Source organism: Pseudopipra pipra, chromosome 14 (genome assembly GCF_036250125.1).
Source record: "Pseudopipra pipra isolate bDixPip1 chromosome 14, bDixPip1.hap1, whole genome shotgun sequence".
NCBI lineage: Eukaryota > Metazoa > Chordata > Aves > Passeriformes > Pipridae > Pseudopipra > Pseudopipra pipra.
Window position 1 is genome coordinate 2,098,644 of NC_087562.1, and position 20,731 is coordinate 2,119,374.

The window sequence follows — 20,731 nt, forward strand, 5'->3', positions numbered from 1 at the left end:
AGGGAGGTGTTGGGGGCAGGAGGGGTGTGCTGGGCAGTGCTGGGACAGGGATAAGGACAGGGACAGGGACAAGGACAGGGACACGGACAGGGACACGGACAGGGTGGGCCCCGCGCTGCCCTCGGGGCAGGACGGACGGGATGCGGGCGTGGCAGCGGGGCGGGCCTTGTGCTGCCCGGCAGCCAATGGCAGGACAGCTGGGGCTGCGGCAGCCAATGGGAGCGCGGGGCTGCCTTGACGGGCAGGGCGGGCTCAGCCGAGCTGTTGAAGGGCTGTTGCAGCACGAGGCAGGAGAGGCGCGAGGGCGGCGCGTGCTGGGGGCGGTGAGGTGGGAGAGGTGAGGGCGGTGGGCACCGGGAGGGTCCCTGAGCTGGGAGAGGGGAGGGCAGTGGGCACCGGGAGGGTCCCTGAGCTGGGAGAGGGGAGGGCAGTGGGCACCGGGAGGGTCCCTGAGCTGGGAGAGGGGAGGGCGGTGGGCACTGGGAGGGTCCCTGAGCTGGGAGAGGTGAGGGCAGTGGGCACGGGACAAGCTCAGGGTGCTGGTGGCCCCCCAGGCTGGCCTGGAGCGTGGGCTCGGGTGACATGGAGGCAAAGGGGGGCTGGTGGTGTCTGAGGTGTGCTGTGGGAGGGGGAAGCCAGGACGGTGGGTCTGTCCCACCCGTGCAGCACAGTTCGGGGAGGTGGTACAGGGGCACGAGCTGTGCTGGGAGGCCTGCCTGGCACTCCCTGGCCTGCCCAGTGGCCACGAATTGTGGGGCTGGTGGGGCAGCCACCTGCAGTGAGGGCTGCCCAGGGCTCAGCATTAGGTATCGGGGGCTTTTGCTGAGGTGTGAAATGTCTGGGAGAGTGAGCAGCAAGAGCCTTTCCTCCTTGCTTGTGACCCTTTCTGGCCTTGACTCATGGCTTTGTACTTCCCAAGTGGCAATACGGGGAGATCAAGGGAAGCTCTAGGTGCCTTGTACTCTCTTTAGAGGTTGTCCCAGGTGATTCCATATTTTATTTAGAAGTGTGATTGTTTGATATTTTTTTTTCTATTGATGAAATTTATTTGTGGACTCTTTCCCAAACCTCCACTGTGTGCCCCTTCCTTTCTTTAAAATCACAGAGGACTATTTCTTGCTACTCGTTTTTTAAAAGTTTTGCCTGCAATGCTTCCTCCTTAGTTTGTAGTTCTGCTGCTCCACGTGAGCTTTTCCTAAACACACTAAAGGGAAAAGACTTAATTCCTGTCTGAATGACTGCTGTAGGAAATCTTGAGAGCACTAGATCTTCTGTCAACCTCTGCAGTGACAAAAGTGTAAGTGGCTTCATGAAGGTAGACGAGTTTGTGTGCTTCAGCTGGGTGGGTTAAAATCAGCAGCCTGTATGTGATTCCTCAGGTGCTGGAAGGGGTATTCCAAGGGATCTGTTTCTGCTTAGCACAAAGTTAAAAACCAGGTTTTGCCCCTGGCCTTCCGATGCCATCCTGAGCTAAATGGTCTGTTCCACCCTAACCATCCCTGCAGCTCTGGGGGATTCCAGCTTCGTGCCATCTTAGTCGTTGGAGCCCAGCTCTGTCCTCAGAGGCAGCTTTATTCCTGGCTGCAGCTGCTGGGCGTAGAGGGTGTTCCTGGCACTCCTCTGATGAGCCTGCTTTGGCTCAGTAGTGTTTGGACATGAGAAAAGCAAATACTTGAGCCTCAAAATGAAATGTTGAAAGGACTGTAATAAGCCTCTTCATGTAATCTTCCCTTTGAAGGTGCGTTTTGGAGCAGGAGCAGCATGAGGATGCTCCGCTTCTGAAGTTCTAAAGCTCTGTAATGTTTAGGCTGTTGAGGGACTTGCATTCCTGTTTGGATGTTGCTCTGGCTCTTGCTGCAGTTTAGACTGTGGCTTTGTAGGGTTTTTCAGAAATGCCAGTGCATTCTACATTTTGGTTTTGGTGATTCTATTGCTGAGTTTTTTTCTCCTTGTCAGTCAGTAGTCAAACAAATTATCTAAGCAATGAGGTTGGGTTTTTGGATTTCTTAATGTATGAGTAGCCCACAAAGAGGTTACTCTGCATCCAGAATTTAACAGAATGCCTGTGTCAGGTAGGTGCAGATGGAATTCAGCTTTATGTTAATGCTACTGCTGATTCTGTCTTTCACTTTTCAGTCCTACAGATTATTTATAATAGTTTGGGAGCTGATATTTTTGTCTGCCACTTGTTCCCCTGAAAGACCTTCAATACAGATGGCCTTAATATACATACTGGGAGATATTTCAATGGCAGAAGAGGGGTTGGTGTGGTGTAGGGTGCAATTTCATAGTCTTGTATGGAAAACTGCATATTTCTCTTCGTTTAAAAACTTATGTACAAAATTCTTGGCCTGGGCACTTCTGTGCTTTACTGGCTGAGGTTCTGTGTGAGTCAAGTAAATGGGAACTAAAGGAAGGTTCAGTTTTGTAGTGATACAGTGTGTAGGTACAACAGTAGGGCAGTTGCACTGAGTGAACAGAAATAAAACTGCCATAGCTGAAATGATATGGACTTGACTGTGTCAAAGAAATAGGACTGGCTGGTCTCCATCCTGGAATGTGGAAGAAGTTACCATGTGATGCCGAATGTTTGGTAACAGGGATTTTATTGAATCTGTTAAGTCAGGGCTAGTAACAAAATACAGAGAACAAGCTGAGTGTACAACAACATGCACTGAGCAAGGACTGAATTAACTGACCCATTAAAAACTGGGTAACGTTTTCATGTGGTTTGCTCCATGCCAGGTACCAGCCTTTTTCATAAGCCCTCTCTCTGTAGAGAGATAAATTTCATTGTCTAATCTCTTGCATAAAGGATTTATTATGGAGTCATAATTACTGTGTCAAAGGGATCGAGGTTTAGGCAAGTATTGCGAGATGGGGAACAAACTGGTGCAGGGGAGGGTGTTTGTACTGCAGGGAAAACTGAGTTGGAGGCAGGAGTCATGACACACTCATGGCTTCTCATCCACGACCTTGGCATAAAAAAGTAAGAGTATGTATGTGACATGTTTGTGGTGAAACCAGCCTGGGAGCCACCAAACAATAACCTGGGAAGAGGAGGGTGAGAAATGCGTTGCACAAGATGAGCTCTAGAACTTTGTGCTTAAAATTTTGTAGCGGTAGACTGGGAGGGCAGGCATGTGCCTCCACAGGCAGAACTGCTGTTGTGAAACGGGGTTCATCAGCTTGAAAACTAACGGGTGACTGGGTTGGTGCAGGGGCATGGCAAGTGGGAACTTAGCTGTAAGAGATGCTTCTAGCACAGTTGGGTGGTGCTGGTGCCGTTACAGACGGTGTTTTGCAATGCTTTGCACAACGAACGAGTGGAACAAAGAAAGGTGTTTTTAAGAAAAAAAGGCATCACAGGAGAGACGCTTCAGGCAGGCCCAGGAGATGATTGAGGTGGATGTGCTGAGGTGATGTGACACGGCTTAGTGAGTCTAAGCAATGGGAATGCATCCAGAAAATAAGCTCCAGGGTTGAGGAGGAGGAATTGTTGAATCTGAAGGACGATTTGGGCTTCCAAGACTCTGAGCAACTTTGCATCAGGTGCAGTGAGAATTAGAAACCTGGCTGGGCTGAAGGTAATGCTTTTATGCCAGTACCTCTTGTTTCAAGGTGTGAGAGGATCCAGGAAGTTCCTTCCGGTTCTGTGGTTTCTCTGTGGCAAAGTAGTTTAATTAATTGAATCTAAACCCTTGTCGTACAGAGAAAGATGAAATTAATTGTAGAACTGATAGCTTCTATCATGGCTTAATTTAAATCTTACCCAAACAGAATCAAGTTCAAAGCACTGAAATTATTTTTTGAAGTTGTGATAAAGCTGTAAATAATTGAGTCAAGTCAGTTCAACCGTGAAACTTCAGTTCTTTTGCTTGATTGGGATTTGTCTGGGGACTGGCCTGAGCGCTGCTGTGTTGTGGGAATGAGGAAGTTGCTTGTATGTTAAATGTAGTTCCTCACAGCTTGCTGATGGGACTTGTTGCCTTCTTTCTGTGTGGCTCTGCTGTGCTTTCCTCATTTGCTGCCTCCTTTCTCCTGCTTTGTCATTGCAGTGTCTCCTTCCAATTCCTGGAAGGTTGCAGCCTCCCAATGTAACTTGTCCCCCCTGTCTTGCTTACATGGTTTGTGTCGGTAGCTCTTCTTGTTTCTGCTTTTTGAAGAGAAGGCCTCGGTATGAAAAACTCCCCTACACCAATAACCAGAGACCCTAAATTCAACTGTTTTATTGATCTCTGATTGAAAAGCTTGAGCTGAGCTTTGTTCCTGATGCTGAAAACACTTTCTCTTGTCTCCCTAGGCTCAGTACTGCGGGTTGCTGTTCCGCCACGCGGGCTGGCCCCTGTGTATCCACGAGAAGATTGTAATCCAGCTGGCTTCCATTGACTGGCGAGTCTTGGAGCCTGGTGACTTCTACCTGCAGGTGGTCCCCCATGAGAAGAAGTCTCCACGAATTGTATTGAAATGTTTGGCAAAAGACAAGCATAATGTAGAGGAAGTGGTGATTCCAGAAGTTTCATATACCTCTATTTTTACTCTGGAATGGCTGAGTACGTTCAATGGAGAGCGGATGGGTATAGCACTGGAAAATTGTTTACTAACCACTGATGATAAAATATTTCGTATCCCCTGGGATAAAGTGGTTAATCCTGAGTTTATAAACAAACCAAAAATAATTGAAAACAGTATCATCTCTCCAGAAATAACAGAGGAGCGTTCCATTTTGTGCCTCCCCACTGAGCACAGTTCACCAGACCTGGGCTCTCAGTATCTGCAGGAACAACATACAAACCGAGACAACCTGGTCATTAGCAGCACAGCTCCACAGTTAAGTGGGGCTCTTGTCAATGGTGTCTGTACCAGTCCTGTGCCTCAAGAGAACTTGACAAGTGACCTTGAAGGGGAGTACGTTGAGCTGGCAGAAGTTTCGCTGCCCAGGTTTGGGTCACAAACAGGCTCTTTAACCCAGTCGTTGGCTTTAAATTATCTAACTCAGCCCAGAGCACGAGTGAATGAGTCTAAAGGCAAGCACAGGTTTCTTGTCATACAAGACAGCACCTACTCCAAGAACTTAATTCAGTCAGCACTTATGCAGAAGGAGCACTGTCAAATGGACACTCTGAGCACTCCTAGAGAAGTTCTCAAAAATGTCATTCCGTTAGAAAGCAGCAAAATGATGGCACATGGAGAACTGTCTCCAGAAGGTCAGCTGATATCAGTTGGTCCTGGAAACATGGGGAGTAATTTTCCTGTGTCTGAGTCTCGTGCTTGCAGCACAGAAGGCTCATCTGCAGAGCAGGAGCCGGGCAGTGAACACTCGCTGGATTGGCACTACGCACTGTGCAGCTACAGCGACGCGTGTGCTGGAGATGGTGTCAGCTGCAAAGCACAAACACCTGGTGCTCCGGGAAACACAGAGGGAGAAAGTGATGGACCCGGCAGAAATGCTGCTGTTGAAACATCTGAGCAGAGCCCAGAAACAATTCTGAATGCCACTGCTGCTGAAGAGGGTCAAAGTGAACCAACAGAGGTGGACGCCTCTCCTCTGTCTGTCCCAGGGCCTTTGGGACCACACTGCACACTGAGAGAAGGTTCTGATGTCTCGTGCCAGAATGTCAGTGAAAGTGTTGTGCCAGTTCAGGCCACTGCATTGCCAGAGAGTTCAGATGTATGTGTGGGGAGAGCCTCTCCTTCGGAGAATGTGGCAGATGTAGGTTCTTGCTGCAGCAATACAGAAGCAAATCTCAATTCTCCATTAAATTCTCCAGAAAAGAAGCAAAGAGAAGCAGGTGAATTTGAGGAGGGAAGAAGGGATAGCCGAGAAGAAGTCAGAGAGATTAAAGAGGTTTTGACAGCAAATGAAAACCAAACTAGTCATAGTCACTGTTCTGTCAAAGCTTCTACAGATGAACCTCTGTCAGATGGTGAAAAGCAAGAGCATAAGGAGGCTGAAGAATCCATACTACTTCAAACTGCTCTGTCAGAGGGGGGTCAGATGACAGAACAATTAAATAACAGTGACTCTTTGGGCCCTGATCCACAAACAGAAGACTCAAGTCAATTCAAAACCCAGAGTTCTGGAGAGAAGTCTGAGGAACCACAAAGTCTGGTGGAAAACCAGGGCTGTGAAAGTGAAGAGAGCTCTGTGCTGAACACAGAGTGTGTTGCAGTGCAGGACTCGCCGGGAAGGGAGGAGAACCAGGGAAGTTTTTCTTATGGGGAAAAGTCAAAGACCGTAGCCTCAAAAACACTGGAGTCCATTGAAGAGGAACTGGAGGTTGGACCACTGTCCTCAGGACCTGCTGAGGGACATACAGAGCCCAGTGCTCTGCAGTCCCACCCAGAGGCAGCTTCTGGGACATCATCTCCTAAAGGTACAATTATTGGATGTTTGTTTGATAACATGGATTGATAGCAAAGTCCTCAAGGAGTACTGCTTGAGTACTACTTACCAAGCAGGATTTGATAAGTATGTCTGCTGGGAGGCTTTGGGGTAATAGCACAGGGAAGTGATTAAATTGTCATGTTTGTGGTGGGAAATTTAGCTTTCTCTTTACAGGTGGGTTTATTGTGGTACTTTGTCTAATAATTCTTTGCAAATTTACAAAGTTCCAGTGTAAGAGACTTTTAATTTCAGTTGATCTGATTGCTGGTGACCTCTGCCTGTTACATTCACGATGTGCACATTAAGGATGCACACAATAGCAGTGTGTGAGGTGAGAATGTCTCACTGCATAAGTCTTTCGTAGTTGAAAACTGGCTTTAGAAAGATGATTGTGGCAAGAGGAAGCAGCAGTGGATGCCTCAGTAAAATACCAGCTGTGTAATATGACCTGAAGATCAACTAATTTGTGTGCTGGTAACTGATTCAGGCAGCAAACTGCAGAGTTGAGGGATTCCCCCCTTCTTCCCTCCCTTCCCCTCCGGCATGCTTTCTTCAGCTTGATTGTGTTTCAAGTAAGAGCTGTTTAACTGGAGTGGGAGATCAGAGAGAAATTAAGCATCTAACTTCAGCTCAGACCAAATGTTCAAGCAGGTATTTTCCCAGATTTCCTGATGCCTGTGCTCCTTCAGAAGGAGTTGAGGGGGCAATCCAGGTGCCTGCCTTTTGCACCAGACTGTAGCAGGCAGTGTGTAACCGCACGGACACGGTGTGGGCTTTGCCCGGCTCTGCTGAGTCTGGAAAGCTGCAGTGAGATATGCAGATCACCCCAGGAGCGTGTGTGTGGCGGGGGCGGGTGAAACGTGCCATTCCAGTTCCACAGCTCTCATTCCCTGAGACCCCTGGCTAGGAAAATCATCCAGCTTGAAATGTTGGATTGAGGACTCTTGAAACGGTTGGTGGTACAGACCCACGCTGCTAGACCGTGTCTGACCCTGTGGGCCAACAGATCCAGAGCTGGTTGTCTTGGGATGTGCTGCCAGGGTAATGCTTGCACTGTTCCCAAATTGTGTGGCCAAGAGCCTCCCTCAGTGCTGCAGCACAGCTCCATTTGGCTGCACACACAACTGCTTTCTCAAGTGTCCAAAAGTCACATTTTACCTGATGTCTTAGCAACCTCCTAATGGAGCTAGATTAGTGTCCATTGATTAAAATAAAATTTCATTAACATCTGCACCAAAATAATCCCGTAGTTAGGCAAGCCCATGGTTGCCAGGCATTTCTGATACTTTTGGAGTGACAAGCATTTCTCTTCTGTGAAATGGAGGGGTCAGCTCAAAAGTTGCTATTTCTGGAGTGTACGTCTCTGAGCATCTACCACCAGGACCAGAAAAAAAAAAGAGATCCCTTTCTGCCTATCTGAGGCTCTTGGGGGATGTATGCCAGGAAATAACCGTGCTGTGGGTATCCATTCCTGACCAAGCTGAACCTGGCTTGACTTCATGTTTGCTCAGGACTGAGCCTCGGAAAACCTAGTCTGTGTTGAGTGCTGGGTGGACACTTTGCTCATGATTCCAGTGGCTGCTTGTTCATTGTTCCCATCTCTTCTGTCTAAAATTAGCCAGGTCCAGCTCGTTAGGAGATAAGTGTGATGTTCTCACTGCTTCAGAGAGTGAGTCTTGGCTGGTGCTGGAGATTTCAGCTATGTTGGACCCCTCTGGGGTGCATGTGGAGTTTGTTTTTAATGAAAGACAATATAAACGATTCTGGGGATTTGGCTGAAATAGGTGACATTCATGGCTCAAGTCTGTTGGTGTTAAACTTGGGCATTGCAGTTTAGAAAAAAACCTGCCCTGTTATCTCAGTGTTTTGTAAGGCAAAAGGAAACTTAAATCACCAGGAAAACCAACCAAACTAAAGAAACAAACTCTTTAAGGCAAAGGGGAGCTCAAATATCTGTTAATGCTGGGAGTATGTTAAACACTGTAGCTGGCACTATAAAAAGCTTAATCCATTCAATTACCTTTGATTGCTTTGAGATCCAAACAAGCCATCCCCTTATCTAGCCCCATTAAACCCTCAGAGATATGCTAATAAGATAATTCAGAGATAAAATTACAATGTGAAACAAATGTCCTACAAATGGACTTTTCCAGCCAGTTAGTGTGTAGATGAGTTAAATTCTCTGTAACTGTGTCTTGTTGGGGTCATTTTGCTACTATGATTGGAAACTGTGGATATCTTGCCTAAACTATAAATAACAACAAAGCTTAAGCTGTACTGGGTCAATTCAGATCTGCAGTTCACACCTCGGCAGCAGTGGGCAGAGGCACAGTTTGCTCTGTGTGAGGTGGAGGATCTTGCTTCTTACAGCAGATATTGTAGATTATGTCAAAGTACCCATGCAGAACTAGGGCATCCGAGTTTGCTGTGTCTGCTGTTTTCCTTGTCCCTTAACTCTCTCCCTTTCATTCCACTCCCAGTGGGCTTGTTTTCTGCACAAATATAGTCTTATGTAGAAAGGCTTAGATATAAATAAAATGAAGTCTAACTGAGAGTCAAATGTGAACTGTTTTGAGTTGGTGGCTTTAAATTTACACTGGTTCCATTCACAGATAATGTGACTGCTGTTTTTTTCCTAATGACTAACATCTAAGTGAAAGCGAATTTTGAAACTTTGCAGCTCTGGAAAGAATTCCTCTATTTCGTGGGTGGAAAGTATCTTGATATTCAAGAAAGAGGCTGAAAAGCCACAGTGGGGCATATTCAGCAGCACCTGTTTGGGCGTTCCGTTCCTGCTCCCAGTTCCTGTGTGATGTTAGCACAGATGATTCTGGTGCCCGGGCAGTTTGCAGGAAAAATGCTAATGTCTCTTTGAAATGCACACAAGCAAATCCTCCTCTGCCACTTCCTTAACCTCGGGGAGAGGTGGAACCTGCAAACACGGCAAATTCAGCTGTCCCTGTTCTCAATTTGCTTTTAGATGTAATCCTCCGCCTTCTCCAATTTCCGCTTCAGTGAGTGCCTCCGCCCCGGCTTGCAAATAACAAACAGTGTGCTGAGGCCTCTTCCAAAGAGGTGGCGTCTGCAGATCTGAGCTGGGCCCCAGCAGCTTAGGGAAGAGATTCAGCTGGGCAAGATGGACACAGTTTGGAGGCTGCACAGCTCCAGTGAGGTTTCCCTAGGGCTGTCCCAGTACCAGGACTGTGCATGGTGGGCTGAGCAAAATGCTTTTCTCTTCTAGCTTTTGGGAGCTGCTGCCTCATTCTGAAGAGATATCCAAGGCAGGGTTGTCATGTACATTTGTAGAATATACATGGATATATATGTGGAACATTGCTATCTATATTCCCTTTCTTGTCCTCTTTAAATGCCACCTTTTGATCCTCTTTGCAGGCTTTTGTCATTTAATACAGATTCTTTTACTACAAGCTGTGTGGTTCTGCTTATTGCCAGGCCTTACAGCTCCTTGCTAAGGTGATTCTATGTTGTCCTAGAAAATCTGTCAGCCCATAATGTGAAAGCTTTGGGCATGACTTACATGACTCTGTGATGCTCAAGAAACCTTGTCTGTGGGAGATCAGTGCCCCTCCAAAATGCTGCTTCAGGAAGATCTGCAGTGTTGTCTCAAGTGAGTGACCTCTTGCACCAGTGGGAAGTGGAGGCTGAGGTAGCCCTAGGGACACAGTGGAGCTCTGGTGTGGCCCAGAACTGGGCAGAGCCCTGAGGCCATCCTAGCAGCTTAGTGGCCAAATGCAGCAGATGCCAAACTCAGTGCCAGGGATGCTCCTCTAGAGGGGTGTTACAAAGAGGAACAAGCAGCTACTCCATCATGGCCTTGATGGGGCAGAGCCCTGAGCCCCTCCCAGTTCCCCCCACTGTGGGGTGGATGAGCCATGCTGCTCAGGGCACTTCTCTCACCCACTCCAGCAATTTTGAAAGCAGTTCAGGCTAAGCCTCAACCTGTAAATCTCCTTCACTGCTAAAACTTGTATTGAAAGCCACTTCAAGGACTGCTTTGTTCCTGGTCCTGCTCTTTAATGAAGTATTGGAATCTGTTAGTAAATAAACTGAGTCAAGTGGCAGCATTGTTGATGCAGCAGGAAGGTAGGATGGTTGAAGTCAATTTTAAGTAGCAATTAAAATGTCTGACTTCATAGCAAGCAAATAAATACTCCACTCTTATTTTCCTGAAGAAAGGTTGATATTTGTGTTAGTAGATACTGAAGTATCAGTGCAGTATATATAGCCTTTTCTTTATTACAGCTTTCTGCAAACACTGGGATAGCCAACCTGGGTACTTAGGATGCTAAAGATGTATTATTGAAGGCATACTGTTGGCTTCTAATTCTTGTGGTGTTCAGAAATGGGGAATAATACTTCTTACACAGAGGGTAGATACTTTTTTCTTCTATCCAGATAATTTTGCATGAAAATTAAAACGTGATAAAACCAGCCTTAGTTTCCATGTAGTGGCCAGAATATTTAATTTTAGAATTAACCTATTCTGATAACTTGTACTTTAGAGCTGAGGTCTCAGACAAAGGAAGCATTCTCTGTAGTTCTTGAGCAGGAGCTGATTGGTGTAATCATCCTGTTCTTCAGTACTTTAAAATAGGTTTCTGACTTTCACATTAACTGTTAATTAAAAAAGTCTGGACGAGCAGAACAAGGTCTCTTTGGCTAATTTCCAGCTGATTTGTCAGCCTCAGGTTGACTTCATATTTTCAGGAACTAATCTGAAAGTGGTGTTGGGGGAGTAATTGTGCTGTGATGGAGTTGCCCTCCCTGTCAGAAGCTGGTTTATCACTTCAGCAGGCTCAGGCTGCTGGAGCTCAGCCAGGGACTTGCACCGTGCCAGACTTCCAGGCTGTGAGCAGACATGTACTGCTTGATATGTTACCTTTAAAAATGGCTTTGACTACAGTAATCCTGATCTGAATCGAGCTTTTGTACTTCGCAAACTTCACAATAACTTGGTTTATTTTGTTAGAATGACAGCAGTATTGATGCTATAACCAGTTCTGGAACACGCCTGCGGCTGGCAGGAGGACTGAAGGAGCTGCAGAGTGCTGGGGCTGGAGGCACCTCCCTCCCCCATCTCAAACTTTCATGGGACCTTTTGGGTGGAACTCTGCTTGAGCTTCTGTTTGCTGCTTGTCTTACAGGGATGGTGTCAGAAGGGACAGAGCTGGGAAAAGAAGCAGCTGGCACAGATGTGTTGAAACCAGCGAGTAAAGTCAGTGCCCCGGAGGAAACTTCGACACCAATTACTCCCCCGACATCCCCAACTTCTGGAACTGCCTGGGGTGGTCACTTTGCACCTACCATAGTCAAGGATGTGAACCCAGAAGTGCTCAGGAGTGGAGTTGCCTACCTGCCTGGTGAGTAGCTGGGCCAGAATCCTGGGAAATGTGGCTTGTAGGAGGGTAAGGGAGAGAAGCCTCCGTTTGCAGCACTGGAGACGTGGTGCCAGTTCCATTTCTTTCACCCCAAACTTCTCCAGAAGCAACACTTCTTGAATCCTCTAAAGGTTCAGAATGGGCAGGACAGGAAGTGGAACTTCCTTCCCATGAAAGTAATGTTAATTTGCTCCCAGGAGTCTCAAAATGTTAACCAAGCACATATGAGTCAGAAATGCCAAATCTGTGGGCTCATACCAGGAGTTCAAAAAGAGAAGAGTGAGGGTGCACCTAATAATGGGCTGGTGGGCCTGACATCAGACCTGGTCAGAACAATAGGGACTTGATTCTCTTGGTAGATAATTAAAGGATAAGTGTGTAGAAGATGCTGTGTGACAGGGCTCTTGAAAACCAGTTTTATTCTTGGTAATTAGAAGTTTGGTTGATTAAATGTAGCTACCTGGATATAATAGATTTTTAGAAAACATTTGTTTTCATGACACACAGTGTTGAAAGGAATATCCCAGTGAAGTGTGGGTGAGCAGTGTGTGGGATGAACTATAGTGTAGCTAAATAGCAGATGACAAAAGTAGCTACCGAGGGAGGACTCCCCAGAATTGTTCTGCCAAGATCAAGTTGTAGGTCAAACATTATTCAGTGTTTGCATCTGTTACAGCAGCAAGTATCAAATGGCTGCAGATAAAACTTCTGCATGGGACAAATATTGACAGAGGGGTGAACAAAGCTGAGGCTGTTGGACAGAGCAGCCAGGATCACTTGGTGGGCAGGGCCCACACAAGACGTCTTTGTGTTCAACCAAACATGAAGTAAAGCAGAGGGAGTGAGATCTACCTCTCCAGTGAGAAACAGCATTTGGCAGCATATGTGTAAGGAGCCCCTGTGGGCTTTTGTCCTTCCATAGCCAGCGAGAGGGTTGTCCACTGTGGAGCAGGAGGATACTTGCATGTGATCAGCTCAGGAGCCACGTGCGAGTTGGGCAGAGCAGAGCAGAGGTCAGGCAGACCTGTACAAGGTGAAGGAGTTGGGAAGGAGAGCAGAAAGGCAGCACAGGGATCTCCCACTCGGTGCTAGGGCTGCAAGACCAATTTTGACCTCAGATGTGTAAAGGGAAGGGGATGACTAAACAGATTAAGAGAGAGATTTTTAGCTCTGTGTACTTGAGATGCCTCTCAAATAGTCATCTCTGCTGCTGTGGGCAATCCTCACACCTAAGGGAACACACTCACCACTCAGTTTAATGTTTTATGTTAGTCATTGGTAATGATACAATAATTACATCAGAAAGAGTAACTTTTATAATGAATAGTGAACAAGAGCTAATTAATAAACTAGTAGCTGATGGAGTTAGCTGAAACTTTCAGGATGGTTTCAATTCTGCATTCTGCTCTTGAATGACCTTGATTGTGCCACTGTTGGAGACCTAGCCCTGGTGGCTGTGGTTGCTTTTTTGACCTGGTCAGGCAATTCCCAGACTACTATATGGAAATTCAAGGTTTAGTCTAGTTCTGGTGAGGCCCAGCCTCCCTGATGGACAAAAGATGTTTCTTCAGAGTTAAAAAGTTTTTACTGAGACTGGTTATTGAGCCATTTTTCCAGTAATTGAGTGCTTTGCTTTTTTAAATTTTATTTTGTGATGATCCCCTTATCTTATGAAACAAGGTATATTAATAAGCTTTTTCTAATTTCTTTCCATCTCTTTGAGTATGCAGGGTCCAGGCCACAGTATTTCAGAATAATAAAAGTTCTCCTGAATCACACAGATGATGAAAGATTTTTGTTAGCAGGAGAAAGCCTGTGTCACTGTTTTGGTCCCTGGGAGGGAGAAGGCCCTGCTTTGAAATGATACCCATCTGTGTCTGTGGCCCTTACTCAAATCACATCCTAGTGACAGACTGAGATCACTCCAGGGCAGTTTTCCATGTGTGGGTCTGTCCATCTGTGTCTGTTTTACCTGTCAGCTCTCATGCTTGTCCCTGGGATGGGGAGAGAGGTGGTGCAGGACAGTATCTCCTGTGGTAGCAATATAGTTCAGGAGAGACAGAAAGACACAGCTTTCTCTAAGCCTCTGGTTTTCTCTTGTGCTTGGGATTTTCCCTCCTGACTCTTTCTCATACAATTTGTATGACAGGAAATGGCTCCTGTTCCTATGAATTACTTTTCACACAATAGACATGTTGTCCCTGCTGGTCTCCAAATCACTTACCTTGCCCCTGACCTGTGTGAGTGCTGTCACTTGAGCAGCCTCACTCCGGAGACACTGCCTGCTTTTGAGTGGCAGAGGCAGCTCTGGGTCTCCAAAGTGGCCCACCTACTCTTTACCTCTGCATCTGGAGAGGAGGCTGGATGTAATTCCAGAACCAGCACTGGTATGTCCTTCTCCTCCTGTGATGAGCTGTGTCTCTGGGCTTTTGTACAATGGGGGCCAGAGAGGCATTGTGCTTCCTGGCTGACTGAAGCAGAGGAGTTTCTCTCTCCCCAGCATATCACAACTCAGCTGTGTTGCCCATTCTGTGCCTTATCTATTCTCTGAGCAAGCTCTGAAACTAATGAAAGCCTGGCACTGACTGTGCCCTTGCCAGAGCTGTAGGCAGGCAGGGGTGTGCTCCTGGGCTGGCTACTCTGCCACCTCCGAGGAGGAGCTCTGGGCTCCTGCTCCAGGGCCTTGCTCCCAGGAGGAGATGTCTGGTTATGTGCTGGGCTCAGCCTGTGTGCCCACTCTCGTTATGTAGTGTGTGTTCTCTTATCTGACACAATGGGAAGGTGAGATTCTTTTCTCTTGAGTTCATGAGGTTCTTCTTTTCTCACAAAATTGGGTTATCGTTAGCCAACTTCAGCCATATTGATGAAGAGTGTGTGCTTGGGTAGAAGAGAGCAGTCCAAATTTAACACTGCCATGAGACAAAGACAAGCAGAGCTCAGCTGCTTCACTCTGGGGCAGCAGTTGGGTACTTTGGAAGTGTGTTTATAGCCTCCTGCCATCTGCAACATAAACTGTATTGAGTTCTGTGGAGGGTTGCCAGGCAGGTGCTGGGGTGCTGGTAGGAGAATATGAGGCACACACAACTGCAGCCAGGCTCTGTTGAATTCCTTGTGTGACTTTCCCTTACAGGTACGAGAGATAAATCGGGGCGTGCAGTGGCCATAATAACGACGAGGAACACGGCCTGGCTGAACCCCCACTGCAACACCACTGAGCTCGTGCGCCTGCTCCTGTACCTGCACAGCATCCCCAGGTGTGTGACCCTGGGGGGCACAGCTGCTGCCCTCCCTGCTTTGCCTTTTGGGGAGCTGGGAATTGGAGCAGCCAGTGGAAGGGGTTGACTTGAGATTAGCTTGATTGGTTAGACCATGGTGCTAATAACACCAAGGTTGTGGGTTTGATCCCCTTATGGGCCATTCCCTTAAGAGCTGGACTCGATGATCCCTGAGTGTCCCTTCCAACTCAGAATATTCTGTGATTCTGTGACTTTATTAGCTTAGGAACCTGGTCCAGACAGTCCCAGAACAGGTGGGGATCTCCTGCTAGGGTGAACAGGCTTGTGTTCAGCAAGCACTCTGCCTATTCTATATGTGCCTTGTGCACATGGTGTGATAGAACTGGTTATGTACTGAATGTTTTCATGTGTTGCTGTGAATCCAAGCCATTCTTGCTATCCTTCATTAGCTCAGAGGATGGGATTTGGGAGCTATGATGGGGCAGTCATGCAGCAGCTCCGTGGTAGTGTTGTGACACGATATTTTAGGGCCAGGCCTCCAAGCTGAGAGGGAGGGAGGATCTGCAAGGGTTGAGAAAATCTGCCTTGATGTCTGTCTGAAAATTTATTTTGGAGTCTGCAGGCTGGAGTTTGCTGCAGCTGCTCTTACTTTTACTCTGACAGACTCTTCCTCCACTGCTCATCACTTTGTTTCCCTTTTAGATGATTAAATAGTAAGAGGCAAAGCTAACTCTCTGATAATGATTTTTTTTTGAAGGCTTTAAACCATTGGTAAAGGGAACAGGCTTAACCCACGAGAAAGCTTCTGCTACTCATGCTTTTGTTTCTTATGCTTCTCCCTTCAAATCTGATTCTGGGCAAGACAGGCTTTGGGTCAGTTCCAGACTGGCTGCTCTTGTGAAGCAGTGAGGCTAAAACAAAGCTTGTCCCTGAACACAATTAGGAAGGACTGGTTTTCCTGTGTGGATTATCCAGAGTGGGTATCGACACCTTTGCTATCAGTGACATGTATTCTAGGAATTGGAGAAATGGGAAGTTGGGTGGAAATCACAGAATCCTGTAGCAGAGGTAAGAACTGAGCAATCCAGTGGTGGTTTCCATATATATACTGGTTAGGAGAAGGTGGCCAGTTAGTTCCCTGTCCTCACAAAGCCATAATGTACTGGTTTTTTTCACCCTGCCATGACAATGTGTTCTGCTTCCATAATCTTGTTGATTTTCATTGGTGACAAAGGTGACCTTTTTATGTTTGTCCTTGCAGACCAGAGTGTCAGGCTTTGGGTCTAACTGTTCTTGTGGATGCTCGTCGCTGTTCCCCGGTTCCTGCTCTCTTCAAGGCATTCAGCATATTGCAGGTGAGCCTTGAGCTTGGGCACAGCAACACTGGCTGGCTTGTGTGCTTGGATGGGACATCTCCATCTGCTGCTTTTGTCTCCATCTGGCACCTGGCTTCCAGTTGGCTTTGGGAGGTGGAGTTACATGCCCAGCCCTGCTTTAGGAGGATGACCTGGCCTTACCAGGCTGCAGACAAAGCGAAAAAACCCAAAGCAAGTCTGAGTTAGGGGAGAACACTTCTCCCCATCCCTGAAAATTTGCTTTCATCTCGGTGCTGAGAAGAGCCTGTACCCAAGTCTAAATGCTGTGAGGAATTATCCTGCTTGGAGATGTCCCCTGCACTGAGGGGCTGTGTGAGATGTGCAGGGATTTTTGCCCACCATGGAGAAGGGAGGAAGAGAGGGCTCTGCCTGCTGCCTTGGGAAGGAAAGGACACTGCTTGCCATGCCAGGTGGAAAAGCACATGCAGCTGTTGATGTAGCTGTCGGTGATTGATTGGAATCGGACGTGCTGTAACTCTATATTGCTTCAGGTCAAAGGCTTTCATATCAGTCACTTGGAAAGCCAGTGGGTTGTGTTGCCCCCGCTCCCAGATAGAAACTGTCTGCTCTGTTGGAAAGCCAGGGAGCTGCTGGGTTGTAGTGATGACTAATCTTGTTTAAGCAGGTGTTCCTCTTAAATCAGAGCTTAGGTCTCTTAGGACTCAAACTCTGCAAACTGGAACAGGGCAATGTTGTAATGAAGCTGATGTCTGTGGTTTATGTGCTTCAGTGCCACATCTGAGAGTTGGGTCTGAGTCAGAGGTCTGTCCTCCTGCTTCCTGGGCTGGGTGGAGCTGTGAGCTCTATCAGCGTCCTCATTCTCTGTGGTGAAGGAGTAATCTGGTGCCCTGCTCAGTTCTGCAGAGGTAACAAACAAGTATGTTCTCTTTTATGCTGTGCCCACATGGCAGTGGGCTTGCTTAAAGCTTTTCAGGGTTTCATTGCCCATGTAAATTGCATGGTGGTCTTAGTGGGATGATTTGGAAATCAGCAACATATTCTGGCTGTCCCCACTCTCATAGAAGCATGGTAATAATGCCATTTTAACCTGAAGTTTCCTCCCTAAAATGAGGGAGGGGGGAAGCTTTTTGCAGTGCCTCTGAAATATCCTGCTGTGATGGCTGTTTGGCTCTGAGCACCTCCTTATCAGGGTGGTGCAATAGTTAGTTAACAGAGATTAATGCGCTGCAAGACAGATTGCTGGACCTCAGTGTGTGCTTCAGGTAACAGTGACTGACAGAGGCTGATTACTCTGCTTATGGTTTTTTGAATCTTATGCTGACTCTTCTGAAGACTCCTTAAAGGAGACCCCTTTGGGGAACTTATTATCTGATTATGGCAAGGAGTAATCCCTGGCTCCTCTGAGCCTTTTGGAGATCTTCAGCATTTGCTCCGTGATCCCATGGCAATATTCTCCTCTGCTCTGAAACAAGGATAGAGTAATACAGAAAACTGAGTGTAACTGCAGTGAGGCAGGCTAAGTGTTCCAGGGTGCAGCAGGGTTTGCTGGCCAGTGGCTGCAGAACCACAGACTGTATGTTATGCTTCTAAGGTGACAGAGCAGGTCATCTCCTTGAGGTCCTTTCTGAAATCCCTGACACATCTCAGTGTCTCTTACCTGTGGCAGACTGTCTGGAGCTCATTTTTCTGCTGTCCTGCACTCTACTGAAACAGGATTTTACTTACATGGTTTTTGTGGAGCCTGTTTGATAATGTGATAGAATCTGTTAAATGCTGAAGTCCAGTGTTGCTTGTTAAATTCCCAAGGGTTGTTTTCCTCTTGACCCAGCAGCTGGAAGCACTGCTTCACAGTGGTTAAGCACAGATCAGATGCCCTAATGCAGAATCCTTTCCTGCTGCAGTGCAGGATCCGAATCTGTTAAACCTAGAGAGGCTCCTGGGGAGTGAAGACTGATCCTGGGGAGCAGAGGTTCCTGGGTTGGGATCTGTCAGTCTGAGGAAATCCTTCTTCCACTTTACCATCTATGCAGAATGAATGCACGACTGGAATTAAGTGCTAAAGGACAGCTTTTGGTGCTTTCAGGTTAGTTTTCCCTCCAGCACTGGGAACGTGTCCATTGCTCTGCCTGGACCCACCTGGTAAACTGGTGGAAGCTTGTCCTCTGCCTTGCAGTTACATTCTGCAGGACTTTCCCCCCCCCCCTCTTCCTTTTCAGAGTACTGGGTAGCTGGGAAATCTTTCTGTCCCAGACAGCAGTGGGAGCAGAGGGAGCAGGGGCTGAATAAAGAGCTGCTGCAGAGCTAACTCAGGAAGAAGCTGGAGGAACTCTGGCAGCTCTGTATGGAGGTGAAGGGAAATGCAGTGTGGCCATGCTGCAAGAATAGATCCTGCTTGTTCCTGTGGGAAACTGTGTCATGATGCTTTGGAGCAAGGAATTTTGCAGAGGTGACTGCCGTGATGTTTGGTCACACATTGTCACCAGTAAGCTCTGTGCTGGGGGGCCTGATCAGAGGAGCTCTGCTGCTCAGCAGTGCTGGGCTGAACCCTTGCTCAGTGAGCAGGCAGGGCATGGACAGTGGAGCGTGTGCACTGGCCTTCAGTGAGCAGGTATCTGTGGGATTTCCCTCTGCCTGAGTCTTAGTAGAGGGAGGTTGTTTTGAATTTCACAAATCAGGGCGAATGCTTAGTCCTGTAATGTGCTGTATCAGTGTGTTGGGTTGGGAAGAGTCTGTTTAGCATTTAAAAACAGAAGCTCTGTGCAAACCTTTCTGTTCAAGAGTTATTTCCATTCGAATTCCCACTCACTGTAGAAGTACAGAGGACTTCTGTAGAGTGGTCACTGAGATTGACTGGGGGGTGTCTGGACACTCTCCCCTCTGCACAGACATTCCTGTCAGCCCTGGCTTCAGACTCTGCCAGTTAAATCTGGCTATGGGCTTCCACTTGGAGCAGGAAGCCAGAAAACTGAAACTTCAGTCTAGGAAACGTTGAAGATAGTACCTAATTCTCTTTCTAAAGAGTGATAATAAAGGGATGGCTGTTTATGCTGGTGCTTTCTGAGCTCCTGTTGATAATACCCCTCTATTCTAGCCTGTCCACATTGGTACCTGTTTTGGGAGGTGAGGAGTTCACTTATATGTGGGGAACTCTGTTTCTTTGCTGCCAAATAACTGGCTTTGTTAGCAAAAGTGGTAAGAGATTGTGCAGAAAGCTGCAAGAAAGCTTCCTCAGGTAGCATCCTGCTGTTTCCAGCTCTGCCTGTCTCCTGAGGCACTTCTGTAACTGTTTCAGTCTTTGGATTGCTCCATCAGTGCTGTTCGTCTTCCCTCAGCTGCTTAAATTAAAAAAAATATGGTGAAAAATACTTGATTTCTTTGGAAATGCAGCTTCTTCTTGGATTGGAAAACTGTGAACTTCTCCCTTGACAGCTTTATTTATGAATGGTTTTTCAGTTTCTATTTCAGAACAAACAAACAAGTGAGTGTTTTGGCTGTTTTGGTAACCTCTTGTTACACCATCTCTACCTTTATCCTCATCTCATGACTGTTGGAGTAGAAGAGGGATTGTGTAAGAATAAATGTGTTTAGTACCATCATCTGTCTTGAAGCTGTGTCTAGTCTTCATCCCTCAGTACTTTCTAGCAGATAAATTCAGAGCTACTGATACAGCTGTAATATCTCCCCATCCTCTCTTCAGATGACCTTCAGTATTTACCTAATGCAGCCTTATTATACAATAAATCCTTTTTCTGGCCTTTTGATCAGTGTTCGAATAACAGTGAAAGTGTAAATAAGTACCTTTGGTGAAAGGGGTTTGAGAAGAATTAGAAACCTCTCACAGTTTTGGAAGATGTTTCAGCTGGGATTTTTTCCTCTCTGTTTGAAAGGATCATGGTTTGGGACTGGATGAGAGAAAGGTCTTTTCCCTCTGTTCTGGAATCTCTGCTGCTGTTTTCTCTTGCAGAACTGGGGCTCCTTGTGTTGGCATTGTTTCTTAATTGCTGAACAGGGCCCAGTGTCATGTTAGATGGCTCAGTCTCTGCTGGTCCACTTGCCTCTCTACTCTGGCTCTGCTGTTCCTGGCAGATATTTGAGCCTACCCACGGCTGGAGCTGTTTATTTAAACAGATTCCCTTTGCTGTCATGGGCTGCTCTGTGGCAGTTCCCTTGCAGCTTGGGCAGTACTACAAAGGATTTGTTGCTTGACAAGATTCAAAGTTCCTGAGATCCTTGCAGACACGAAGACCGTGTAGGAGACATCCAAATGGGATGGCTTTTGTTTAACCATGTGGAATAACAGCTTCTTCTCTTTGCTTTCCTGGCCCAGGCATCACATATGTGGTGAGCCCTCTCTCCATGGTCTGGATCTTT

General features: G+C 47.0%; 1 protein-coding gene across 10 annotated transcripts in view; it reads left to right on the forward strand.

Moving 5' to 3' along the window:
- PLEKHG4 (pleckstrin homology and RhoGEF domain containing G4) overlaps window positions 1–20,731 on the forward strand; it is a 90,062-nt gene that overhangs the window by 22,031 nt on the left and 47,300 nt on the right. For 7 of the 10 annotated variants that reach the window (XM_064670737.1, XM_064670741.1, XM_064670743.1 and 4 more), the window contains exons 3-6: window positions 4,304–6,377; window positions 11,554–11,769; window positions 14,918–15,041; window positions 16,285–16,378. In XM_064670737.1, coding sequence (XP_064526807.1) covers window positions 4,304–6,377; window positions 11,554–11,769; window positions 14,918–15,041; window positions 16,285–16,378 — 2,508 coding nt within the window. The other 3 variants (XM_064670746.1, XM_064670745.1, XM_064670744.1) reach the window with 3 other exon arrangements.